General features: G+C 34.5%; 1 protein-coding gene across 1 annotated transcript in view; it reads left to right on the top strand.

The window, feature by feature from the left end:
* USH2A (usherin) overlaps window positions 1-26,328 on the top strand; it is a 743,449-nt gene that overhangs the window by 173,917 nt on the left and 543,204 nt on the right. The window contains exon 15 of the mRNA XM_070501449.1: window positions 8,328-8,491. Within this exon, the coding sequence (XP_070357550.1) occupies window positions 8,328-8,491 (164 nt within the window). The remainder of the gene's footprint in view (window positions 1-8,327; window positions 8,492-26,328) is intronic.

Below are 26,328 nucleotides of genomic sequence, written 5' to 3'. Positions count from 1 at the left end.
AGAGCACTTTAAGAATTTGAATCTGCTATCATACCTCCAAGTTATTACGTTACAATGATGACGAGATTAAGGAAGTGACATTAGGGCTTCTTTGAGGGGTAAACATGTGTGATATTGTTAATATAGTGAATCTTCTGCGATTTCTATTTCTTTTAAATATTTGGTTTTGGTGACCAACATGTGGAACATAGTCTGTAGCCTCTGTGATTAGGTGGATGTTAACAAAGGGGAAAGTGGTAGTGGTCTCATACAGAACCTTGCTAAGCAAGATCTTCTCTAGATGACAGGAATGTCACCTTCCTAGACTTGGATGTCACTATTGCCTGGATGCAAGGGAGCCACTACCCAGGTCCAGATCTTATAAGTCCCTTTATTTGTGCCTTGGAAATCTCCACGAGAGAGGGTGGATGGGACACTGTTAACTCCTCCTTTCTAATGAGACAATACCACTCTTCCTTCCTCTCCAATAAGCCAAGTGAGTATGGCTTTCACTTCATATGATGAGGATCTCTAAGCCACAAATCCTTCTCTAAAAATTCTGATTCCAGTTCCAAGAGAATCCAATGTAATTAGTAGGCTGCGATGAAAGGCGGAATAAGAACCTCAATGAGACTGCACTTCCAATGCAGAGATGAAATGTAATCTTAACCAGGGGAAAACCAAATTCTTCCAGAGAGTGCTCTAGCATCATGGGATGCTGCACAAGAAGACTGAATTGAGAACTCTTCTGGCCTTAAGGAGTCAGAGCAGAACCCATCTTAAAGACCATGGTCCTTTCCTTGGGGGAGAGCTTAACCAGGGCAACAGCGATGCCAATCAGAAAGGGCTCAAAAGAGCTAAATTTTCATTAGAGCTACATGTCACATTTGGGCTTTTCTAAGTCTGAAGCTCTCCTAGTGTTGTATTCATTCGTTTATTCAACAATATTTATTGAACACTTACTGTGTGCTAGTCATTGTGCTAGGGACCTATGGAAAAAAAACTTTGTCCAGTTTCTCAAATTTGCTTTGAAGCCTCTTTCTCTTCTATTTGTTAATAATCATTAATAATCCTTGTCTTTGAGCTCTTTTCCTCCTTCCTTCTTTATGTTGAATGGTGTCCCCGTCATCCACCTGTCAGCAAATTAGAGAACTGGGAGTAACGCTTCTTCTTCCCTTCTCTTTTCAATTTGTCCATCCCTCCTATTGATTTCTCTTACTAAATATTTTTTAAGTATACCCCCCTCCTTTCCATTGTACCTTACCACTGTCCTAATTTAGCAATATCTTACCTCTACGTATCTTGCCAGCTTTATTTGTTACCACTCCCTATTCTGAATTTATACCTATGCAAAAAAAATGAATTGTTTCTAATTCCACACCCTCTCCTGCTGTTTCTTTTCTCTCTATTTTGCCCTTCCTGATTCGCTTGGCTTATTCCTACTCATCTTTCAATATTCAGCTCAAATATCTCCTCCAAGATTCCTTTTAATGTGCCTTTCCCTGTCCCCTCCTCTGCCACCAAACTAGGTAGTTGCCCCTTTTCTGTGCCCTCAAAGAGACTGCACATATCTTTATTAATGCTCTTTCATTTTTTTATTTCTCTAGAATGTGAGCTCCTTGAGGGGAGGGACAACTCTATCTTACTCATCTTTATGTTCTCAGTGCCTATTCCAGCCCTGGAAAATAATTGGCCCTCAATATATTTATGTCATTCAACATATTTAAATCAATGTGATGGTACCCATGAATTGGGGCTCCTAACAGGAGGGAAATGTCCAAAGAGAAATGTCAATGAAGTGATCTGCGTCCTGGAACATATCCCTGGACCTTCTGTGGGAGCTCTCCCTCAGATGATGAAGTTTCTGACGATAAAATGCATTACTGAAACATTCTCTTCATGGATAGTGATGTTTCTGCTATAGTAATAAATAAGATAACTCTTTTACTGTTTGCACAACTGGAAGAAGCTCCCTGGAAAGGAGAATATATGAGATTTGTGATTTAAGAGACAGAGGCCAATTAACTTCTTTCCTCTTGTATCCAGTAAACGCTGAGTTACCTAAGACCCAGAACAGAAGTATAATAGCGGAGTGCTGGCAGAGATTAGCAACACTTTATTCCCCTTTTGTTTACCATAATGAACTGGTCAATAAACATCACAAATTGTTTATCTATATAAATCTTGACAGATTACTCTTTATGAAATTCATTTAGCAGGTGAGGTTTTCCCATAAGGATGAAAAATGAAGATTTTAAACAGATTGCGGGAGAAGCTCTGGCTGTACCAAGAGAGTCAGTGTAATAAAGGTTTCTTTATATTAATATTACAAAAACCATTTATCCTGACAAAATCAATATCACAATTCATCTTAGTTTGGTGTTTCTCTTTCTAAGCTTAAAATGTCTCTTCCTTTATTATGTCTAATTTTGTTTTAATAAACGTGAAATATATTTTATTTAGGAGGTGCTCTTGAGGAGGGATAACATAAAATGACATCAAACTTGTAGCTTATTTGCTAAAGACTCTTGGAAATGTTTAAAATTATATTTGAGTGGCTGAGAAATTTACAGGAATCTTTTGACTTAAACCTTAATTACAAAATTATCCCCAATGTCCTCTGGGTGAAAACAAACTATAATATTCAGAAAAGTCTCCTATGAACTTCATTCAGGTAAAATTCTCTCTTACTGATGTCAAGCAATTATAACAAGTGAGATAAGTTGGATATAACAATGTCTGGGATGAGAGACTAAAAAATCAGGAAGAGTCACATTTAATTATTCAAAACATCGCATGCTTTCCCAAGAAGTGATTTATTTATTCCATTTGGATTCAGAACTTAATATCCTACGGATATTGACAGAGCTGACTTGGAGCTAAGCATGTAGCAGTTAGCTGGAAGAAAATAGAACTCCATCAAGGAAAGGAATTAGGTTATACACTGGAAACTATTACTCTAAATGTACTGGATGTAAAGTAAGTGTGATTGTCTCATGAGTGAATGGTAATAAAAACTGAAATACTCAAGAGACACTTATTCATGAGTGGTATGGTGATATATGTATGCATTGAGAGAAGCTTGTCTCTATCGTTTATGCTTACTAATATTACATTAGAAGCCTACAAACAATATACTCGAAGTAATAGCATATAATGAAATTAAGAGCAAATCAAATATTTTGTTGCTTCTATAATTCTATTTTAATTTCAATGCATACTTTTCTTCAGCTCTAATACTTGAGTAGGCTAAACAAAACAGCTATTTGAAATGGAGTTCTGAAGCTATGTCTATATATGAAAGCCTCATATAGTTGTTTGTAGGGGGAAAATGTCCTTTTATCATGACATAAAAAGGGTAAACTATGGTATAGTGGTTTTCAAGAGAAACTGTACTTTATTTATTCCCAAGGTGATATTAGTCCATAAAACAAATTTGCAGCTTATTTAGCAGCTTTAGCTTTTATCGGCCTTTTTAAGGGTGTTGAATGATTACCCAAGAGATCACACCATAAAAGTTGCAGTGGGATAAAGTAACTCTATCCATCCGACATCTTTATTAGGAAATATAGGTGGATCCATAATGTTATTTTAAATGTGCCATATGGAAAGTCTCTGTTTAAATGTGAGTGGTCATCTTACATGTGCTGTTTTTGCTTCATGGTGCCAAAATTGCTTATCTTAATCAGTGACATTGGCATAGACTAAGTCTTTGAATAATTCACTCTGAGGAAACAGATTTGGGTTTCTATCATGACAAAATGCCAGGACAGTGATTTTCACAACCAACTTGTGTCCAAGAAATTTAAGTTGACATGAAATTCTCTCATTGTGTTTATATTATTAGCATCTTTTCAGAGATCAGAATAATACTCTATTTTTCAACCATTCTGATTAAATTAGGTTAGTGCATGAAATAAAAAATGGAATATAGCCTACCTATATTAAGGTATTGACAGTATTTGAACATGTCTTCCTCAAACTGTTTTCTTAGTGAAATTTAGTCTTTATAAAACTAAATATAGAATTTCAAGATTTTTAGGGACAGCAATGATGATCATATCCAATTTTCTATTTTACAACTTCATAGATACTTGAAAAGATAATTTTATGGGTACCTAATCTTAATATTTAGCTGTCAAGTAACACAATAATAGCAGGAGACTTTAACACTCCACTTACATCAATGGATAGATCATCCAAACAGAAGATCAATAAGGAGACATTGGCCTCAAACGACCTATTAGGCCAGATAGACCTATAAGATATATACAGAACATTCCATCCAAAAACCACAGAAGAGACATTCTTTTCAAATGCGCATGGAAAATTCTCCAGGATTGATCACATATTAGGCCATAAAACAAGTCTCAATAAATTTAAGAAGATTGAAATAATACCAAGCATCTTTTCTGACCACAAAGGTATGAAACTAGAAATCAACTGCGAGAAGAAGATCAGAAAAGCCACAAATACCTGGAGATTAAACAGAATGCTACTGAACAACGATTGGGTCAATGAATAAATCAAAGGAGAAATCAAAAAATACCTAGAGACTGGGGCCGGCCCAGTGGCATAGTGGCTAAGTTTGCACGCTCTGCTTCAGTGGTCCAGAGTTTGCAGTTTTGGATCCCAGGCTCAGACTTAGCACCACTCATCAAGCCATGCTGTGGCAGCATCCCACATAAAGTGAAGGAAGATTGGTACAGATGTCAGCTCAGTTACAATCTTCCTTAAGCAACAAAGAGATTGGCAACAGATGTTAGCTCAGCACGAATCTTCCTCATACACACACACACAAATACCTGGAGATAAATGAAAATGAAAATATGACATGCCAAAATTTATGGGATACAGCAAAAGTGATTCTAAGAGGGAAGTTTATAGCAGTACAAGTACTACATTAAGAAACAGGAAAAATCTCAAGTAAACAATCTAACAGTGCACCTAAAGGAACTGGAAAAATAAGATAAAACAAGGCCCCAAATCAGTAGAAGGAAGCAAATAATAAAAATCAGAGCAGAAGTAAATGGAATAGAGACTAAAGACAATAGAAAAAAAATCAATGAAACCAAGAGCTGGTTCTTTGAAAATATAAACAAAGGTGACAAACCTTTAGCTACACTCACAAGAAAAAAAGAGAGAAAATTCAAATAAATAAAATCAGAAATGAAAGAGGATAAATTACAATGGACATCTCAGAAATACAAAAGAGTATAAGAGAATACTATGAAAAGCTATACACCAACAAATTGGATAATCTAGAAGAAATGGATAAATTCATAGAATCATACAACCTTCCAAAACTCAATCAAGAATAGAGCATTTGAATAGAACAATTGCCAAGGAGGTCAAACATTAGTCAAAAATCTCCTAAAAAATAAAAGTCCAGGACCAGATGGCTTCCCTGGTGAATTCTACCAAACATTCAAAGAATGTCCTTCTCAAACTCTTCCAAAAAATTGAAGAGGAGAGGAAGCTTCCAATCTCCTTCTATGAAGCCAACATTACCCTGATATCAAAACCAAACAAGGACAACACAAAAAAGAAAATTACAGACCAATATCACTGATGAACATCGATATAAAAATTCTCAACAAAATACTAGCAAATCGAATACAACAATACATTAAAAAGATTATACACCATGATCAAGTGGGATTTATTCCAGGGACGCAGACATGGTTCAACATCTACAAATTAATCAATGTGATATGCCACATTAACAAAATGAAGAAGAAATATCACATGATCATCTCAATAAATGCAGAGAAAGCATTTGACAAGATACAGCACACATTTATGATAAAAACTCTGAATAAAATAGGTATAGAAGGAAAGTAACTCAACATAATAAATACCATATATGACAAACCCACAGCTAATATCATTCTCAACGGAGAAAAACTGAAAGCTATCCCTCTGAGAACAGGAACCACACAAGGATGCTCACTGTCACCACTCTTATTTAACCAGCATTAGAAGTCCTAGCCAGAGCAATCAGGCAAGAAAAAGAAATAAAAAGGATCCAAATTGGAAAGAAAGAAGTGAAACTGTCACTATTTGCAGATGACATGATTTTATATATAGAAAACCCTAAAGAATCCACCAAAAAACTTTTATAAATAATAAATGAATACAGTAAACTTGCAGGATACAAAATCAATATACAAAAATCACTTGTGTTTCTATACACTAACAATGAAGTAGCAGAAAGAGAAATTAAGAATACAATCCCATTTACACTTGCAACAAAAAGAATAGAATACCTAGGAATATACCTAACCAAAGAGGTGAAAGATCTATACACTGAAAACTATAAGACATTGTTGAAAGAAATTGAAGAAGACTCAAAGAAATGGAAAGATATTCCGTGCTCTTGGATTGGAAGAATTAACATAGTTAAAATGTCTGTACTTCCTAAAGCAATCTACAGATTCAATGCAATCCTTATCAAAGTTCCAACAACATTTTTCACAGAAATAGAACAAAGAATCCTAAAATTTATATGGAACAACAAAAGAACCAAATAGCTAAAGGAATCCTGAGAAGAAATAACAAAGCTGGTGGTGTCACACTCCCTGATTTCAAAATACACTACAAAACTATAGTAATGAAAACAGCATGGTACTGGCACAAAAACAAACACACAGTTCAATGGAACAGAATCAACAATCCAGAAATAAACCCACACAGTTTTGGACAGCTAATTTTTGACAAGGAAGCCAAGAACACTCAATGGAGAAAGGGAAGTGTCTTCAACAAATGGTGTTGGGAAAACTGGGCAACCACATGCAACAGAATGAAAGTAGACCATTATCTAACACCATGCACAAAAATTAACTCAAAATGCATTAAAGACTTGAATATAAGACCTGAAACCATGAAACTTCTAGAAGAAAACACAAGCAGTACGTTCTTCGACATCAGTCTGAGCAGCATATTTTCAAGTACCACGTCTTACCAGGCAAGGGAAATAATAGAAAAAATAAATAAATTGCACTACATCAAACTAAAAAGCTTCTTCACAGCAAAGGAAACCATCAGCAAAATGAAAAGACACCCTAACAATTGGGGGAAGATATTTGCAAACCATATGTCTGATAAGGTGTTAATATCCAAAATATATAAAGAACTCATACATCTTAACAAGAAAAAAATGAACAACCCAATTAAAAAATGCCCACAAAATCTGAACAGACATTTTCCCAAAGAAGATATTCAGATGGCCAACAGGCACATGAAAAGATGTTCAACATCATTGACCATCAGGGAAATCAAAACTACAATAAGATGTCACCTCACTCCTGTTAGAATGACCATAATTAACAAGACAGAAAATAACAAGTGTTGGAGAGGATGTGGAGAAAGGGGAACCCTTGTATACTGCTGGTGGAAGTGCAAACTGGTGCAGCCACTATGGAAAACAGTATTGAGATTCCTCAAAAAATTAAGAATAGATCTACCATATGATCCAGCTATTCCACTGCTGGATATTTATCCAAAGAACAGGAAAACAGGAGTGTATAAAGATACATGCACCCCTATGATCATTGCAGCATTATTCACAATAGTCAAGACTTGGAAGCAACCCAAGTGCCCATCAAGGGATGAATGGATAAAGCAGATGTGGTATATATACACAATGGAATGCTACTCAGCCATAAAACGATGAAATCCGGCTATTTGTGACAACATGGATGGACCTTGAGGGTATTATGCTAAGCAAAATAAGTCAGAGGGAGAAAGTCAAATACTGTATGATCTCGCTCATAAATAGAAGATAAAAACAACAAACAAACACATGATGACAGACTGGATTGCTGGTTACCAGAGAGGAAGGGGAGAGGAAAGAGAGCAAAAGGCGTGATTAGGCGCATGTGTGTGGTGGTGGATGGTAATTAGTCTTTTTTTGGGTGGTGAACGTAATCTACACAGGCATCGAAATATCATGATGTACACCTGAAATTTATGTAATGTTATAAACCAATGTTACTGCAAAAAAAGAAAATATTTAGCTGTCAGGAGAACTGCTTTTCCAAAAAAGCAAAATTTACAATATTCTTAATTGAACAATTTGTAAATAAAATAATCCATTAGATGTATCATGCATGTAAAAAAGCAATATAACACTTTTGTTTTTGCCATTAGTTAGTTTACAAAGAGAAGGCTTCATAGAGGTTTTATCATGAGCAGCATTTTGATAGTTTTTTTGTTTTATTTCATGTTTGCTCAAGAATCTTTTTCACTACATTGGCTAAAACAATGTTATCAATACTTGTAACTTAGACTATGAATTATTAATCAAAACATTATATTCTTTGATGGTTTATTTGTCTTGTTTTCAGATGTCAGCCTTGCAATTGTCATCTCTCAGGAGCCTTGAATGAAACCTGTCACTTGGTCACGGGCCAGTGTTTCTGTAAACGATTTGTCACTGGCTCAAAGTGTGACTCTTGTGTTCCAAGTGCAAGCCATTTGGATGTCAACAATCTATTGGGCTGCAGCAAAAGTAAGTGAACTCTGGCCCAGTGCTGGTATGTGAAGTGACATCACACAGGGAAGAGTGTCTTGTTCTTTTCTCTCTCCATGGAGAACTCATCAGAAAGGCTTAGGTACAATGTGGAGAACTTAGGTGAAACCTGAAAAAACAATACAATAAATGAAATTTGTGTTATTTTTCCTTGATTACATCACTAAAATGGTGATATGATTATGTTAGTGGTGGGGAAGTTACAATGGTTTGTTGGAATGGTATCACTAGTGAGGTGACAATGTTCTGGTTTTCCCCAGACTAAGGGTTTTCCACGGACACAGGACTTTCAGCCAAAATCATGACGGTACTGATTAAACCAAAATGATTAGTCACTCCACCACACAAGAACATTTCCAGGCAATTTTTTATAACAAATGGAAGATTTATACTTCTTCATTATGAGTTTTATGTCCTTCCATCCCCCAAATGTCATGGACACTATGCTATTAGTTGTTTATTGATATTGTTGCTATTATTCTCATTATTGATCACAGTATATTACTTACTCCTATATTTGATATGCCTTTCTTTCTACTTTGTTGCGTTAGTTGTTTAAACAAGCATCTCTCACATTTCTAGTTTAACTCCTTGAAGCTGAAGATTGTATCTGAGTATCTTTTGACTTCTCAACACCATTCTCTGGTGGCTTGAATTGATTTCTCAAGGTCACTTGCAGTCTTACAATTTCATAATATATCGGTAACTTCTTTATATTTACTTGACGATCAGATACCCTTACCTTTCCATAATTCCCAAGAAAGCCTGCTGAGAACATGTGGAGAGGAGCCCTCTACAACATATTGTACCATGCACATCCTCCTTGGCTGTCCTGAGACTAGCATGAGTCACAATGTTGGGACATACCACAAGTCAGGACAAATCCTCATAAACAAGTTAGCCTGGAACTGTGCTATCTTTGGTTAAGGGAGAGAGAGAGAAATAATGGAATATTGGACTCCACAGTAACCGTACTAGATTTTGAGGTAGTGGAAGTCAGGCTGTAGTTAATGATTAACAACACATATTTACAGATTGTACCTCTGTAGTTTCTCTACAGTATCCTGTGTTTCATCAGTCCCTCTGGATTTTAGTATAAGTCAAACTGTAGGTATTTGTGCCACTCCTGGAAAAGGACTATCCTAATTGCCTTTGTGTATAAATATAAACATAAATCTAGTCTTCCTTGAGCATTGAATTAATATTTGTTATTCATTGATTAGCTATATAATTAATTGATTTGCGTGCAACAGAAAATCCAGCATATGTCTTTGGATGTCAGTTGTAGTTCATCACTTATAATAGAAATGTGACAGGTTTATATACCACATATGGAATCTTAGCATTTTTTGATTGATTCTGCCAGTAATTTTGTGTGAAAATGTTGGCATCTGCTCTGCTTTTCGCTACCTGTTCTTGTACTAGAGACACAGTCTAGAAATTATACCTCAGGCAAAACTGGATAGTCCGGTCACCAGAAACCCAGCCTACATTTCTTAGTAACGGTAGACATTTACTTGTACATTAAGTCTTTTCTTCTCTGTGCTAAACATTCTTGGTCTTTCCAAATGCTTCCAACTTTTAGTAATTTAAAAAACTTTCCTGTTCCTAATTATTCTTCCCTGGACATATTCCTTTTGCTTTTTTGTTTCTTTAAAATTGTGATCCTTAGTGCTGAACACATTCCTTCAATTATTTATGGTGGTTGTGGCTGTTTTGGTTTGTGTTGAACACAATTTATAAAACATGATGCAAAGTTAGAAGCTCGGTAGCAGCGAACGTAATTCATTAAAAAAAATTTAGAGAGGATTCCTGCCTTCAAAGGGCCTTAAAACATAGTCAGCAAGAGTGACGGGCACAGTGATAATAGAAGAGAGTGAACGAAGGGGGCAAGAAAGTGATAACTGGGCTGAGGGAGGGAGGCCAGCTTTCTTTCCTGTTCCACCTTAATTTTCACGTGGTACTTGCTTTTTATCCTGGCAACAGCCGGAACAACCAGCTTCACAAAGATACAGTGCTATTGAAAGGAACGTAGTGCTATCTATTGTTGAAACTGTGAACTACCTCGGGCTAGTATTTTTCTGTGTCTGACAAATGTCAAGAATGTGTTTTCCTTGAAAATTACAATGTTTCATGGTACCTTTCTATGCAGTTTGGGAACCATGAGATTTCAACTGTTATCTTTTCCACTTCCTTAAAAGCCACTGACAAATGTTTAGCAATATCATCTGTGATTTTTTTTTTTTTTGATGAGGAGTGGGAGTTGAAATCCTAGGATATAATTTCCAGAGTGCAGAAGGATTGAGTTCAAATAAAGTGCTTAGACCCTCTCTCATCATATGCTTTCTTATTGTGTGATTCACTTCTTTCCTATCAATATTTGTTACTTGCTTTCAAAATGATGGTCATTCTCCTTGACAGGAGAGACAGAAGCAGAACAGGTATTAAGTAATTCTGCTCTCTGAGTGCTTTCCTAGTGAATAACATTCCAGTTTGCCCTAAACTTCTGTCTATGAACTTAACTAATGAAAAAATATATATATAGACACTTTTAACTCTTCATAGCTCTTTTGTTAAGTTTTCTTGACACTCTTCTCTTTTATGTTTATTCTTGGTTATTTATCCATTTTTTATCATTCACTTTTCTTCTTTATCTCTACTTATCAGAGAGGTTCTTATAGCCCTCCTTTAAAAAATTTTTTTATTGTGGTAAAATATATGTAACATAAAATTTACCATCTTAACTATCTTTAAATGCATAGTTCCATAGTATTAAATACGTTCATAATGTTATGCAACCATCACCACCATCCATCTCCATAACTCTTTTCATCTTGTGGAACAGAATCTCTATGCCCGTTAAGCAATAACCCCCATGTCCCTCAGCCGCTAGCAACCACAATTTTACTTTCTCTTTGATTTTGAATAATCTAAGTACCTCATATAAGTTGAGCCATACGGTATTCGTCTTTTTGTGACAGCTTATTTCACTTAGCATAACGTCCTCAAGGGTCGTCCATGTTATGCCATATGTCAAAATTTCCTTCCTTTTAAGGTTGAATAACATTCCATCGTATGTATGCACCACATTTTGCTTATCTGTTTATCTGTCAGTGGACATTACGTTGCTTCTGTGATTTACCTATTGTGAGTAATGCTTCTATGAACATGGTTGTACGAATCTCTCTTCAAGACTCCGCTTTCAATTCTATTGGGTATGCACCCAGAAATGGAATTGCTGGATCATGTGGTAATTCTATTTTTAAGTTTGAGGAGCTGCCATACTGTTTTCTACAGCTGTTTACCATTTTACATTCCCACCAACAAAGCACAAGAGTTCTAATTTCTCTACATCTTTGCCAGCATTTGTTATTTTTCATTTTTTTAGATAGTAGCCATCCTGATGTGTGTGAGACTGTCTCTTTGTAGCTTTGATTTGCATTTCTCTAATGGAATCGAGCATCTTTTCATGTGCTTATCAGTCATTTGCATATCTTCTTTGGAGAAATGTCTATTCATGTCCTTTGCCCATTTTTAAAGTTGGGTTGTTTTGTTTTTGTTGAGTTTTAGGAGTGCCCTATACACGCTAGATATTAAATCCCCTACCATATGTATGATTTGCAAATATTTTCTGTCATTTTATGGGCTGCCTTTTTCACTTTGTTGATAGTGTCTTTAGGTCACAAAATTTTAACATTTTCGTAAAGACGTATTTGTCTATTCTTTCTTTTGTTGCCTGTGCCTTAGATGTCATGTCCAAAAAATGGTTGCCAAATCCAGTGTTGAGAAGCTTTTGACCTATGTTTTCTTCTAAGAATTTTATAGTTTCACAACTTATATTTAAGGCTTTGGTCCATGTTGAGTTAATTTTTGTATATGGTGTTAGATAAAGGGTCCAACTCTGTTCTTTTGCATGTGGCCATCAGTTTTCCCGGCACCATTTGTTGAAAAGACTGTACTTTCCCTATTGAAGGATCTTGGCACCTCGGTCAAAAATCATCTGGCCATATATGTGAGGATTTATTTCTGGGTTCTCTATTCTATTCCATTGTTCTGTATGTCTGTTGTTATGCCAATACCACATTATTTTGATTCCTGTAGCTTTGCAATATGCTTTGAAATCAGGAAGTGTGAGTCCTCCAGCTTTGTTCTTTTTCAAGATTGTTTTGGCTATTTGAGGTCCCTTCAGATTCCATATAAATTTCAGGACGAGTTTCTCTATTTCTGCAAAACAATAGGGATTTTGTTGAATCTATGGATCACTTTGGGTAGTATTGACATCTTAACAATATTAAATCTTCTAATCCATGAACATGGGATGGCTTTCTATTTATTTGTGTCTTTAATCTTTTTCAGCAATTTTTTTTTTTTTAAAGATTGGCACCTGAGCTAACAACTGTTGCCAATCTTTTTTTTTTCCTACCCCCCAAAGCTCCCCAGTATATAGTTGTATATTCTAGTTGTGAGTGCCTCTGGTTGTGCTATGTGGGATGTCAACCACAGCATGGCTTGACAAGTGGTGCCTTGTCTGTGCCCAGGATCCAAACTGGTGAAACCCCAGACCACCGAAGCAGAGTGCGGGAACTTAACCACTCGGCCACGGGGCCTGCCCTTCAGCAATGTTTTATAGTTTCCATTGTACAAGTCTTTCACTTCCTTGCTTAGTATAATTGTAAGCATTTTATTCTTTTTGATGCTATTATAAATGAGATTGTTTTTCCTTTTCAAACTTTTTATTGTTAATGTATAGAAATGCAACTGATTTTTATTTGTTGACTTTGTATCCTGCTATATTGCTGAATTCATTATTAGTTCTAACATTTTTTTTTTGTAGAATCTTTAGAGTATTTTACATATAAGGCCATATCATCTGCAAACAGAGAGAATTTTGCTTCTGCCTTTGATTTGGGTGCCTTTTATTTCTCTTTCTCACCTAATTGCTATAGCTAGAGCAATTGAATAATGCTCCAGTATTATGTTGAATAGACATGAAGCAAACATCCTTGCCCTGTTCCTGATCTTAGAGGAAAAGCTTTCAGTCATTCATCATTGAGTGTGATGTTTGCTGTGGGTTTTTAATATATGGCTTTTATTGTGTTGAGGTAGTTTCTTTCTAGTCCGAGTTTTTTCAGTATTTTTATCTTGAAAGGGTGTTGAATTTTGTCAAATTCTTCTTCTGCATTAATTGGGGTGATCATATTTTTTTTAATTCATTCTGTTATTGTGGTATATTACACTGATCAATTTTTGTATGTTGAAACATCTTTGCATTCCAGGAATAAAACCTATTTAGTCATGGTGTATAATCTTTTTACTGTGCTATTGACTTTGGCTTACTAAGATTTTGTTGAGGATTTTTGCATCAATGTTCATAAAGAATGTTGTTCTGTAGCTATCTCTTATTGGAGTTTCTTTGCCTCTGGAATCAGGGTAATTCTAGCCTCATAGAATGAGTTAAGAAGCGTTCTCTCCTCTTCAAGCTTTTGGAAAAGTCTGAGAAGAATTGGTATTAGTTCCTCTTTAAATGTTTGGTAGAATTCACAAGTTAAACCACCAGATCCAGGGCTTTTCTTTGTCAGGAGATTTTTGATTACTGAGTTGATCTCCTTACTATTTATAGGTTTATTCGAATTTTCTATTTCTTCCTGATTTGGTCCTGGTAACTTTCGTATTTCTAGGAATCTGTCCAGTTCATCTGGGTTATCCAGATTGTTGGTGTACAGTTGTTCATAGACTTTCTTATAATCCTTTTTATTTCTGTAGAATTCATAATAATGTCCTCAATTTCATTTCTGATTTTAGTAATTTGAGTCTTCTTTCTTTTCTTAGTTTGTGCAGACAAAAGATTGCCAATTTTGTCGAACTTTTCAAAGAACTAACTTTTCATTGATTTTTCTCTATTGTTTTTTCTATTCTCTACTTTGTTTATTCCTACGCTCATTTTTATTATTTTCTTCCTTCTGGTAACTGTTAGTTTAGTTTGTTCTTCTTTTTCTAGTTCCTTAAGCTGTAAACTTAGGTTGTGGATTTGAGATCATTCTTTGCTTTCCTTCCTTCCTTCCCTCCTTCCTTCCTTCCTTCCTTCCCTCTCTCCCTCCCTCCTTCCCTCCTTCCTTCCTGCCTTCCCTCCCTCCCTCCCTTCATCCTTCCTTCCTTCCTTCCCTCCCTCCCTTCCTTCCTTTCTTCCTTTCTTCTCTTTCTTCCTTCCTTCCTTCCTTCCTTTCTTTCCCTTTCTTTTTCTTTCTTTCTTTTTGCTGAGGAAGACTCATCTGAGCTAACATCCATTGGCAATCTTCCTCTTTTTGTATGTGAGCCACAACTACAGCATCGTCACTGACAGAGGGGTGGTGTAGGTCTGGACCTGGGAACCAAACTTGGGCTACTGAAGCCGAGCACACTGAAGTTAACCACTAGGCCTAGCCCATTGTTTTCTTAATGTAATTTTTTTTTTTTTTTGAGGAAGATTAGCCCTGAGCTAACTGCTGCCAATACTCCTCTTTTTGCTGAGGAAGACTGGCCCTGAGCTAACATCCATGCCCATCTTCCTCTACTTTATATGTGGGATGCCTACCACAGCATGGCATGCCAAGCAGTGCCATGTCTACACCCAGGATCTGAACTGGCAAAGCCGGGTCGCCAAAGCAGAATGTGCACACTTAACCCCTGTGCCACTGGGCTGGCCCCTAATGTAAATTTTTATAGTAATACATTTCCCCCTTAACACTGCTTTTGCTACACCCCATAAGTCTTGAAATGTTATATTTTCATTCATCTCTGTTTACTAATTTTTCTTATGATTTCTTCTTTAATCCATTGGTTAAGAGTGTATTGTTTTATTTCTCCACATTTGTGAATTTTCCAGCTTTACTTCTCTTGTTGATTTCTAACTTCATCCCATTCTCATCAGATAAGATACTTTGTATATATCTATCTTTTGAAAATCTACTGAGACTTAAACTGTGGCCTGACATATAGTCTATCCTGGAAAATGTCCCGTGTGCACTTGAGAAAAATGTGCATGAGGTTGTTGTTGGGTCTAGGGTTCTGTATATTTCTGTTAGATATAGTTGGTTTATTGTGTCATTTAAATTCTCTGTTTCCTAACTTTTCTTCTGCCTGGTTGTCCTATCCATTATTGAAAGTGAGGTATTGAAGATTTAACTATTATGGTAGAGTTGTCTGTTTCTCCCTTCAATTCTGTCAGCTTTTGCTTCATACTTTTTGCTGGTCTGTCATTAGGTGCACAAATGTTAATAATTGTTATATCTTCTTGCTATGTTGAAACTTGCTATATTAATATATAAATAAATATATATAAATATATAATATAAATAAATATATATATAATATGTAAGTAAATATAAATACATTATATGTCTTTATTTGCTTCTTGTAATCTTTTTTGATTTAAAGTCTATTTCGTTTGATATTAGGACAGCCACTTCTGCTCTTTTTTGGTTACTATTTTCATGGAATATCTTTTTCTATCCTTTCATTTGCAGTCTATTTGTGCCTTTGGATCTAAAGTGAGTGTCTTGTAGATAGTGTATAGTTGGAGCACGTGTGTTTATCCGTTCTGCCAATCTGTCTTTTGATTGAAGGGTTTAATTCATTTACATTTCAAGTAATTACTGACAAGGACAGACATTTCTGTCATTTTGCCTTTTGTTTTCTGTATACCTTATAGCTTTTTGTTCCTCTTTTCTTGCATTACTGTCTTTTGTGTTTAGTTGAATTTGGTAGTGAAGTATTTAAATTCCTTTCTAATTTCCTTTTGTGTATATTCTATAGTTATTTTCTTTGTGGTTTCCATGGAGATTATATTTAACATCATAAAGTTATAACATTCTAATTTCAATTTATACCAGCTTAACTTCAGTAACATATAAAAACTTGGCTCCTTTATAACTCCTTCCTCACTCCTTTCAGTTGCTGATGTCACAAAATTACATCTATATACATTATGTATCCCAAAACATAAAATAATAATTCTTTTAAGTGCATTTGTATCTTAAATTATACAGAACATAACATATGGAGTTACAAACCAAAGTAACAATAGTACTAGCTTTTAGACTAGTAATTTTAAAAAAATGTATTAATTTCTTAAATCTTGTAAAAAACAAAAAGTGGAATTATAAACCAAAGTTATCATAGTACTAGGCTTTATAATTGCCCATGTATTTACCTTTATTGAGATTTTTATTTCTACATATGGCTTTGAATTATGGTCTAATATCCTTTCAGTTCACTGTGAAGGATTCCCTTGAGTATTTTTTGAAGAACAGAACTAGTGGTAACAAATTCCATCCGTTTTTGTTCATCTGGGAATGTCTTAATTCCTCTTCCACTCTTGAAGGATAGCTTGGCTGGGTATAGGTTTATTGGTTGAGTTTTTTTCTTCTAGCACTTTGAATATATTGGCTCACTGCCTTCTGGCCTCCAAAGTTTCTGGTGAGAAATCTGCTAATATTTGTCTTCAGAATCTCTTGTATGTAACAAGTCACTTGTCTCTTGCGGCTTCCAAAATTTCCCCTTTTTTGACTTTTGAAGTTTTGATTATAATATGTATTTGAGTTGATCTTACTTGGAGTTCATTGAGCTTTTTGGATGTTTATATGCATGTCATTCATCAAATTTGGGGAGTATTTAGCTATTATTTTTTAAAATATTCTCTCTGCCCCTTTGTCTCTGTCTTCTCCTTTTGAAACTGCTACAATGTTTATGTTGGTCCACTTGGTGGGGTAACAGGTCTCTTAGGTTCTGTTCAATTTTCTTAAATCTTTTTTTCTTTCTGTTCCTCAGACTCAATAATGTCTCTTTTCCAATCTTCAAGTTCACTGATTCTTTCTTCTTCCTGAGCAAATTTGGTTTTGAATCCCTCTAGTGAATTTTTTGTTTGTTTCACTTATTATGATTTTTGTCTCCAAAATTTCTTTTTGGATTCTTTTTAGATTTTCTATTTCTTTTTTGATATTTCCTTTTTGTTCACATGTCATTTTCATGATTTTCTCAACATCTTCCTTTAGTTTCTTGAGCATCTTTAAAATAGTTGTTTTAAAGTCTTTGCCTGGTAGATATATCTTGCAGTAAAAAGGCTGGTTTGTATAGTGAATGTATTTTGAATTTTTTTAGAAACTGCCAAATTATTTTTCATCATGGCTATACCATTTTACATTTCCACCATCAGTTTTTGAGAGATCTAGCTTATCTATTGCCTCAGCAACATTTGTCAATAAATTTATTTCGTTATAGCTATTTAACGAATGTGTAGTGGTATCTCATTGTGGTTTTAATTTACATTTTCTGAAATGACTAATGCTATTGAGCATCTTTTCATGAGTTTATTTACCGTAACTGTGTTTTCTTTGGCAAAATGTTTTTCAAATCTTTTTCCCAAATTTTAAGTGAGTTGTTTTTCTTCATATTGCGTTAAAGAATTCTTTATATATTTGAGATATAATTTGTAAATATTTCCTCCTATTCTGTGGATTATTTACTCATTTTCTTAATGGTATGCTTTAAAAGGCAAAAGATTTTAATTTTGATGAAATCTAACTTACCAAGGTTTTCTTTTGTAGGTCATGTCTTAGTGTCCTAAAAATCTTTGCTTCATCCAATGTAACAAAGATTTGATCTTATGTTTTTATCTGAAAGTTTTGAAAATTATTAACTTTTACATTTAGGTCTACTAAATATTTTAGATTAATTTTGTGTATGGTATGAAGTAAGCATCTAAGATCTTTTCTTTTCTTTTTTGGCACATGGATATCCAGATGTTCCTGTAACACTTAATGAAATGACTACCCGTTCCCTATTGAATTACTGAGGCAACTATGCAAAAAATCAATTTACCCCATAGCTAACATTATACTCAATGGTGAAATACTAAAAGCTCTTCCCCTCAGATCAGGCATAAGACAAGGATACCCACTTTTGTGCTAATCAACATTCTATTGGAAGTTCTAGCCAGAGCAATTAGAGAAGAAAAGGAAATAAAAAGCATCCAACTTGCAAAGAAGTAGAACTGTCTCTATTTGCTGGTGGAAACGTAAAATGATGCAGTTGCTGTGGGAAATGGATTGGCAGTTACTAAAAAAGTTGAACACAGAATTACCAACACAATTAAGCCGTTTCATTCCTTAGATAAATATCCCAAAGAATTGAAAGCAATAACTCAAACAGATATTTGTAAACCAATGTTCATACAGCGTTATTCACTATGTCCGAAAGGTAGTAAAAACCCAAGTGTCCATCGAAAGATGAATGGATAAAGAGCATATAGTAGGTATATACAATTGAATATTATTCATCCAAAAAGATGAATGAAATTTTGATGCAATATAGATGACACAATAGAGATGAACTTTGAAAACATTACGCTAAACAAAATGTCAGACATAAAAGCAAAAATTCTTTATGATTCTACTTATATCAGATATCTACAATAGGCAAATCTGTAGATACAGAAAGTAGAATAATTGTTATCAGGGACTGGAAGCAGGAGGAATGCAGACGTATTGTTTAATGGGCACAGAGTTTCTGTTTAGGGTGATGAAAAAGTTCTGGAAGTGGATGGTGCAATGATTGGACAACATTGTGAATGTATTTAATGTCACTGAAATGTACACTTAAAAATGGCTAAGTTGGTAAATGTTATGTTATATATATTTTACCACAGTAAAAACATCAATTGACCGTAAAAGTGTGGGTTGTCTCTTTTATTCCATTGATCTTTAGGTTTATTCTTATGCCAATACAGCAGTGTCTTGATTATTGTAGCTTTACATTTTTGAAATCCAGTATTGTAGATCGTCCAAACTTCCTCTTTTTTTCCCTCAAAATTGCTTTCACCATTCTAGATCTTCTGAATTTCCATATAAATCTTGGTATTAGCTTGTCCATTTCTACAAACAAGCCTGCTAGGATTTGGATAGAGGTTGTGTTGAATCTAAAGATTAATTTAGGTAAAATTAACATCTTAATGGTAGTGAATCTTCTAACCCATGAAAATTGTATATCTCTCCATTTATTTAGATATTCTTTAATTTCTCTTGGCAATGCTGTGCACTTTGCAATGTATGTACTGGACTTTCATTTCTTTTATTAAATACATTCCTAAGTCCTTTATTCCTTTCGATGCTGTTGTGAGTAAAACTGTTTTCTTAACTTTATTTTCAAATTGATTGCTAGTACATTGAAGTACAACTCATATGTTTAAAAGATTTTTTTTTTAGACCAGCTATAGGTTCACAGCAAAACTGAGAAAAGGTACAGAGATAGCCCATATACTCTCTTCCGCCACACACATAACCTCCTCCATCATCAACCAGAGTCGTACATTAGTTACAATTGAGGAACCTATGTTGACACATCATTATCATCCAAAGCCCATAGTTCACAAGGTACAAAGATTACAAAGTACATAGTTCATTCTTGGTATTGTACGTTCTATGGGTTTTGACAAATATATAATGACATGTATCCACTATTTTAGTATCATGTGTATACGCCATTTTAGTATCGTACAAAATAGTTTCACTGTCCTAAAAATCCTCTGTGCTCTACCTATCCATCCCTCCTTCCCCCTAACCCCTGGCAACCAATGACCTTTTTACTCTCTCTCTATGGTTTTGCCTTTTCCAGAATGTCATATAGTGGGAATCATGCAGTATCTAGCCCTCTCAGTTTGACTTCTTTCACTTAGTAATAATGCATTTAAGTTTCTTCCATGTCTTTTCATGGCTTGATAGCCCATTTCTTTTTAGTGCTGAATTATATTCCATTGTATAGATATGCCACAGTTTCTTTGTACTTCACCTACTGAAGAATATCTCAATTGTTTAAACATCTGTATGCAGTTTTTTGTGTAGATGTAAGTTGTCAGCTCCTTTGGGCAAATACCAAGGAGCACCATTGGTATGGTCATATGATCATATGGTAGGAGTATGGTTAGTTTTGTAAGAAACTGCCTGTTTTCCAAAGTAGCTGTATCATTTTGTATTCCCACCAGCAATGGATGAGAGTTCCTGTTGCTCTACGTTCTTGTCTGCATTTGGTGTTGTCAGTGTTCTGGATTTTGGCCATTCTAATGGTGGGTAGTGGTATCTCATTATTTTAGTTTTCATTTCTCTAATGACATATAATATGGTGATGCTTTTCATACACTTATTTGCCATCTGTATATTGTCGTTGGTGAAGTGCCTGTTAAAGTCTTTGGTCCATTTTTTAATCAGGCTGTCTGTTTTCTTATTGATGAGTTTTAGCAGTTCTTTGTATATTTAGAATAATAGTTCTATATCAGATAGGTCTTTTGCAAATATTTTCTCCTAGTCTCTGGTTTATCTTTTCATTCTCTTAATAGTGTCTCACAGAGCAGAAATTTTTGATCTTAATGAAGTCAAGCTTATCACTAATTTTTTTCATGGATCATGCCTTTGGTGTCATATCTAAAAAGTCATCACCAAACCCAAGGTCATCTACATTTCTCTTATGTTATTTTCCAGGAGTTTTATAGTTTTGCATTTTGCATTTAGGTCTGTGATCATTTTGAGTTAATTTTTCTAAAGGGTGTATGGTCTATGTCTTGATTCTTTTTTTTTCTTTTTTTTTTTTTTTTGCATGCGGATGCCTATTTGTTCCAGCCCCATTTGTTAAAAATACAATTGATTTTTGAATATTGATGTTGTGTCATGTGACCCTGCTAAATTAAAATTATTTCTAGTAGGTTTTTTTTTGTAAATTACTCAGTAATTTGTATACACATGATCATGTAGTCCATCAACATAAAGAATTTTACTTCTCGTTTCCATTTATATGCTTCTAATTTTTTTTCTTGCTTTGAGGACTTGTTAGAACCTCCAGTTAAATGTGGAATAGAAATACTGAAAACAGACATCCTTGCCTCATTCCTGATCATAGGAGGAAACATTCAGTATTTTCTCATTAAGTATAACGTGAGCTGCAGGTTTTGTATAGATCCCCTTTATCAAGTTAAGAAAATTCCCCTCTATTTCTACTCAGTTTAGAGTTTTTTAAAATCCTGAGTGTGTATTGTTTTTGGTCAAATGCTTTTTATGCTTCCATTGGGATGATCATATAATTTTTGTCTTTCATTTTGTTGATGCACTGTATTAAATTAATTGATTTTCAGAGACTAAATTTTTCATTTCTGAGATAAATGCCAATTAGTCATGGTAAATAATTCTTTTTATATCTTTAGATATGGTTTTAGTTTGCTAATATTTTGTTAAGACTTTTTGTATGTATATTCATGAGAGATGCTGGTCTATAGTTTTATGTTCTCTAATTATCTTTGTGCAGATTTGGTGTCAGGATGATACTGGCCTGATAAAGAAAATGAGTTGGGATATATTCATTTCTTCTCTGTTTTCTGAAAGAATTCTGTTGGATTTGTATCATTTCTTCATGTTAGATAGAATTCACCAGTGAAATATCTGGACTTGGGTTTTTTTTGTGTGATTTTAAATTACTGGTTGAATTTCTTACTTCATATAGATCTGTTTAGATTTTCTATTTTTTAGCCAGTTTTGATAACTTGTGTCTTTCTAAGAATTTTTAGTTTTCCGAGGAATGAAGCTTGTGTAGTTAGTTTTAGATCTTCTTTCCCATATGTGCATTTCTCTTAATAGAGGCACTTAATACTACCCATTTCCCTCTAAACACTGCTTTTGCAGCAGAATACAAATTTTGGTAAGTTTCTTTTTCATTTTGTTCAAAATATTTAAATATTTCTCTTGAAACTTCTATGGTCCGTGTGTTGTTTAATCTCGAAATATTTATGGATTTTCTACTTTTTTTTCTGTTATTCCTTTCCAGTTTAGTTCTACTATAGACTGAGAATATACTTTCGATGATTTGTATACTTTTAAATTTGTTGAGAAGTGTTTCATGGCCCAGAAGGTGGTCCATCTGGGTGAATATTTCATGTGAGCTTGAGAAGAATGTGTATTAGATGGAATATTCTATCAACTAGATCAAGTCAGTTCACAGTGCTCCTCAGGTCAACTGTATCCTTACTGATTTTCCAGCTGCTGACTCTATGAGTTACTGAAAGGTGATATAGAATTCTCCAATTTCAGTAGGAGTTATCTATTTCTCATTGCAGTTCTATCCATTTTTGCCTCAAATATGTTGATCCTTTGTTTTTAGATGCATTATATTCTTGAGAATTGACCCTTTTTTCATTATATAATGCTCCTCTTTCTTTCCCTGTTCTGAAGTCTGTTTTGTCTGAAATGGACACATAAGTGAGATCAGGCAGTATTTCTCTTTTCCTATCTGGCTTATTTTGCTTAACATCATACCCTCAAGGTCAATCCACTTTGTTGCAAGTGGGATGATTTTGTCTTTTTTGTGGCTGAGTAGTATTCCACTGTGTGTATATACCACATCTTCTTTATCCATTCATCTGTGTCAGGGTACTTGGCTTGTTACCATGTGTTGGCCATTGTGAATAATGCTGCAGTGAACACAGGGGTGCATAAATCTCTTTGTATTGTTGATTTCAAGTTCTTTGAATAAATACCCAGTTGTGGGATAGCTGGATCATATGGTATTTCTATTTTTAATTTTTTGAGGAATCTCAGTACTGTTTTCCACAGTGGCTGCACCAACTTGCATTCTCATCAGCAGTGTATGAGCATTCCCTTTTTCTCCACATCCTCTCTGACATTTGTTACATTTTGTCTGGGTAATTATAGCCCTTCTGACAGATGTAAGATGACATCTCATTGTATTTTGATTTGCATTTTCCTAATAATTAGTGAAGTTGCACATCTTTTCATGTGCCTATTGGCCATCTGTATATCTTCTTTGGAAAAAATATCTGTCCATATCCTCTGCCCGTTTTTTTGGTCAGGTTGTTTGTTTTTTTGTTGTTGAGTTGTATGAACTCTTTATATACTTTGGAAATTAACTCCTTGTCAGATATATGATTTGCAAATATTTTCTCCAAGTTGGTTGGGTTGTCTTTTTGTTTTGTCCATGGTTTCCTTTGCCTTGTAGAAACTTTTAGTTTGATGTAGTCCCGTTTGTTTACTTTTTCTTTTGTTTCCCTTGCCTGAGTAGACATAGCATTTGAAAAGATGCTACTCAGACCGATGTCGAAGAATGTACTGCCTATATTTTCTTCTAGGAGTTTTATGGTTTCAGCTGTTAAATGCAAGTCCTTAATCCATTTTGAGGTAATTTTTGTGCACAGTGTAAGATAATGGTCTACTTTCTTTCTTTTGGATGTGGCTGTCCAGTTTTCCCAACACCATTTATTGGAGAGACATTCCTTTCTCCATTGTATGTTCTTGGCTCCTTTGTCAAAGATTAGCTGTCCATAGAAGTGTGTTTTTATTTCTGGGGTTTCAATTCTGTTCCATTGATCTGTGTGTCTGTTTTTATGCCAGTACCAGGCTGTTTTGATTCCTGGAGCTTTGTAGTATATTTTGAAGTTAGAGATTGTGATGCCTTCAGCTTTGTTCTTTTTTCTTAGGATTGCTTTGGCTATTTGAGGTCTTTTGTTATTCCAAATAAATTTTAGCATTCTTTGTTCTATTTCCATGAAGAATGTCACTGGGATTCTGATTGGGATTGCATTGAATCTGTACATTGCTTTAGGCAATATGGACATTTTAACTAAGTTTATCCTCCCAATCCATGAGCATAGAATGTCTTTCCATTTCTTTATATCCTCTTCAATTTCTTTCAACTATGTCTTGTTGTTTTCAATGTATAGGTCTTTACCAAATTGGTTAAATTTATTTCTAGATATTTTATTCTTTTTGTTGCAATTATAAATGGGATTGTATTCTTATTTTTTCTTTTTTTTCTTGGTGAGGAAGATTGTTCCTGAATTAACATCTGTGCCAATCTGCCTCATTTTTGTATGTGGAATGCCACTACTGCCAATGAGCAGTGTAGGTCTGCACCCAGGAACTGAACCTGGGCTGCAGAAGTGGAGCATGCTGAACTTAACCACTAGGGCGTGGGACTGGCCCCAGGATTGTATTCTTGACTTTTCTTTCTCCTAATTCATCATTAGTGTATAGAAATGCAACTGATTTTTGTAAGTTGATTTTGTACCCTGCACCTTTGCTGTAGTTGTTGATTATTTTGAATAGTTTTCTGGTAGATTCTTTATGCTCCAGCTTTCTTTTGATTTGTTAGCATAATATATTTTTCTCATCCCTTTTTTCTTACCATATCTGTTTCTTTACATTTGAAGTGTGTTTCTCATAGATCACATATAGGTGGGTCTTGTTATTTTCATGCATTCTGTCAGTCTTTGTCTCTTAATTGTTGAATTTTCACCATTCACATTTAAAGTAATGATTGCTATACCTAGGAATGGAAATGCTGGGTCATGTGAACTCTGTGTTCAACCTTTTGAGAAACAGCCTTTTTTCCAAAGTAGGTGTGTCATTTTACATTCTGACCAATCATGTATGAAGGTTCTAGTTTCTCCACATCCTTACCAACACTTATTATGTCTTTTTAGTCATACCTATCATAGTGGATGTGAAGTGTTATTGTGATTTTGATTTACATTTTCCTGATGACTAATGATTTTAAGCATCTTTTCCTGTGCTCATTGGCCATTTTTATATCTTCTTTGGAGAAATGTCTATTTAAGTAGCTTGACCATTTTTAAATTGAGTTGTTTGTCTTTAATTGTAATTGTTCTTTATATATTCTGGGTAAAAGTCCTTTATTAGCTATATGATTTACAAATGTTTTCTCTTGTTCTGTGGGCTGTCCTTAAACTTTCTTGATAGTGTCATTTGAAGCATAGACGTTTTTCATTTTGATGAAGTCCAATTTATCAATTTTTTCTTTTGTTGCTTGTGCATTTGGTGTCATAGCTATGAAACCATTGCCAAATCCAAAGTTATGAAATTTACCCTATGTTTTCTGATAAGAGTTTTATAGTTTTAGGTCTTACACTTAGGTCTTTGATCCATTTTGAATTAATTTTTATATATGATGTGAGCTAAGGCTCCAGTTTTGTTCCTTTGACTGTGGCCATCCAGTTGTATCAGCACCATTTGTTGAAAAGAGTATTCAGTTCCTTGGTACTTGGCAATCTTGTTGAAAATCAGTTTACCATACTGTGTTGACTTTTAATCTACATTTTTATGTTATTTTGTTAACGATTGCTCTAAGAATTAGAATATACCTCTTCATTTTCTGTCTACTTCAAGTTTTTATCGACTTAATTCTAGTAAAGTATAGCAACTATGCTCTGATATTGCTCTTTTCCCTTCCACATCTTTGTGTTATAATTATGTATATGTGTATATGTGTATGTATATGCATGTATATATAATAAACCCATTATACTAATATAATTATAATTATTGTTTTAAACAATAAGTTTTTAAAAACTGATTTGAGAGAAGACAACAGAATATGAATACCTAACACACATACACAGTGTTTAATGTTTACTTATATATTTACCATTCCTGATGTTCTTCCTACCTTCTTATGATTTAGTTTACTCTCTATGTCATTTCCTTTTAGCCTGATGGATTTCTTTAGTATTTCTTGTAGGGCTACTCGCTAACAGTGAATTCTCTGAGATTCATTTTTAAAAATTATTTGGGAGTACCTTTATTTTACTTGTTTTGGAAGGCTAGTTTTTCTAGATATAGAATTCTTGGTAACAAGTATTTTTTTTTCTTTTAGGACTTTAAATATGTCATTCTACTACCTCTGGCTCCCTTGTTCCTCTCAGCCTTTAATTGTATTTTTCTTTGACTGTGTGTGAGTGGTTTTTCTCTTACTGCTTTCAAGATTTTACC

Source organism: Equus asinus, chromosome 30 (genome assembly GCF_041296235.1).
Source record: "Equus asinus isolate D_3611 breed Donkey chromosome 30, EquAss-T2T_v2, whole genome shotgun sequence".
Lineage (NCBI taxonomy): Eukaryota > Metazoa > Chordata > Mammalia > Perissodactyla > Equidae > Equus > Equus asinus.
Note: the sequence above shows the minus strand (reverse complement) of the source record. Positions and strands in the feature narration are given on the sequence as shown.